Source organism: Colobus angolensis, unplaced genomic scaffold (genome assembly GCF_000951035.1).
Source record: "Colobus angolensis palliatus isolate OR3802 unplaced genomic scaffold, Cang.pa_1.0 Scaffold25, whole genome shotgun sequence".
Lineage (NCBI taxonomy): Eukaryota > Metazoa > Chordata > Mammalia > Primates > Cercopithecidae > Colobus > Colobus angolensis.
Window position 1 is genome coordinate 3,416,918 of NW_012115710.1, and position 1,785 is coordinate 3,418,702.

The following is a 1,785-nucleotide window of genomic DNA, read 5'->3' on the forward strand; positions in this document are numbered from 1 at the left end:
TTTTTTTTTTTTTTTTTTTTTGAGACAGAGTCTCGCTCTGTTGTCCAGGCTGGAGTGCAGTGGCACAATTTCAGCTCACCAAAGCCTCTGCCTCCCAGGTTCAAGTGAATCTCCTCCCTCAGCCCCCTGAGTAGCTAGGATTTCACGCGCCTACCATTACACCCAACTAATTTTTGTACTTTTAGTACAGAAGGGGTTTCACCATGTTGGCCAGGTGACCTGAACTCCTGACCTGAAGTGATCCACCTGCCTCAGCCTCCCAAAGTGCTGGGATTATAAGTGTGAGCCAGTGCAGCCTGCCTAACCTCCCCTCTTACAAGGACAGAGGTCAGACTGGACCAGGAGCCCCCACCTCCAGTATGACCTCAGCTCCATCCTTAGAAAAACCCAGTTCCCAAATAAGGTCCCATTCTGAGGCCCTGGAGGTCAGGACTTCTGTGCTTCCCTTTCTGGGCGACAATTCAACCCACAACAGGGCCCAATCCAGAGTGTCTCCACTGCAGGCCTCCTCAAGGCTGCTCCGGAGGATGGGCACTGAAGGGGAGGGAGGCCAAGTGGGAGGCTGGGGATGTGGCCTCTGGGGCACAGGAGCTGTATTTCTGGCCTGTTCAGGGGGAGGCTGGAGGGCCGGATCGTGTGGGCCTGGGGCATCGGGGCACCACAGTGCCGCCCAGAAGGTCAGGAACAGAGCTCTCAGAGGACAGGGAGCAAGCCCCGAGCAGGCCAGGGTGTTGCCGGCACAGTGGGCAGTTGTTGGGGGGAATTGGGGGAGGGGTGATGTCTCTTGGGGGGGCGTCAAGGCGGCTGAGTTGCAGCCCCTGGACGGCTAGGGCTGGCCGGGGCTGCCATCTCATGCCACTGGGGGAGGCAGAGGGAGTGACAGAGCCATGCAGGGCCTTCTAGCACCTTCCCATGCTGAGGTGGCTTCAGGGATACAGCCCTGAGGACACATAGGCCTGCGCCCAGCCCCCTTCTCCCCTCACAGTGACCCAGCCTGGACCCCGTACACGGCAGCTATGGGCACTGTGGGGACACTCAGGCCCCAGGAGGAGTCAGAAGGTGGGGATAGCGGTAGGCCCCCCACTTCCATGAGGTGCCTGGCCCCTGCCCCCTTCCTGGATCTCTCTACACCCAGGCATCTTATCTCCCCCACACCCGGGGCTCCTGGCTCTGGAAGTCAGTTCCTCCTTAGCAGCAGCAGCAGCCTCTGGGCGCCGCGTCGGGGTTTTGGCCCCTCTCTGTCTGCGTCTGTCTCCTCTCTCCTCCTGTCAACTTGGGGCTCTCGCCACCCGGTGCCCGTCCCCCCACCCCATGCTCCCGTTCACGCTCTCTTTCTCTCCAGCCTCTTTCCAGCGCCAATCCTGGTTGCCATGGAAACACTGCAGCGGGTACCAGGTGGTGGCTGGGGGCAGGGAGCCCGTGCTGCGGCAGCCTGCGCCATTTCCGATGCCAGGCACCCTCGAGGCACAGTGGCTGGGGCTCATGTTGGGGGTGCTTGGCCTCTCCAGGCCTGGAAGGCTTCTCCTGGGCTGATGCAAGCTGGGGAACAGGAGGGACGGACGTGGGAGTGAGAATGTCACATGGGAGGCAGCTGGTGGCACGATGGGGGACAGAGTGAAAGGTGGCAAGTCAAGGTGAACCGAAGGATGATCACAGCGGAGGGAGGCTGTGGACGGGGGCGGAGGCTGCCGGAAGGGGACCCGTGCTGCGGGGCGAGGGAGGTTGGACCCGCTGAGGCAAGGGCACATCGAGGAGAAGCCGCAACCAGGGTTCCCGCTGCCTCTG

At 61.6% G+C, this 1,785-nt stretch overlaps 2 protein-coding genes across 3 annotated transcripts in view; both read left to right on the forward strand.

The window, feature by feature from the left end:
• Positions 1–1,533, forward strand: part of LRRC4B (leucine rich repeat containing 4B) — a 54,636-nt gene extending 53,103 nt beyond the window's left edge. Inside the window, exons 5-6 of the mRNA XM_011946503.1 lie at positions 1,191–1,246; positions 1,343–1,533. Coding sequence (XP_011801893.1) covers positions 1,191–1,246; positions 1,343–1,533 — 247 coding nt within the window. The remainder of the gene's footprint in view (positions 1–1,190; positions 1,247–1,342) is intronic.
• The window catches only part of ASPDH (aspartate dehydrogenase domain containing), a 3,413-nt gene continuing 3,041 nt past the window's right edge, over positions 1,414–1,785 (forward strand). The window contains exon 1 of one of the 2 annotated variants that reach the window (XM_011946304.1): positions 1,414–1,634. In XM_011946304.1, coding sequence (XP_011801694.1) covers positions 1,603–1,634 — 32 coding nt within the window. In that variant the 5' untranslated portion in view covers positions 1,414–1,602. The remainder of the gene's footprint in view (positions 1,635–1,785) is intronic. The other variant, XM_011946303.1, reaches the window with a different exon arrangement.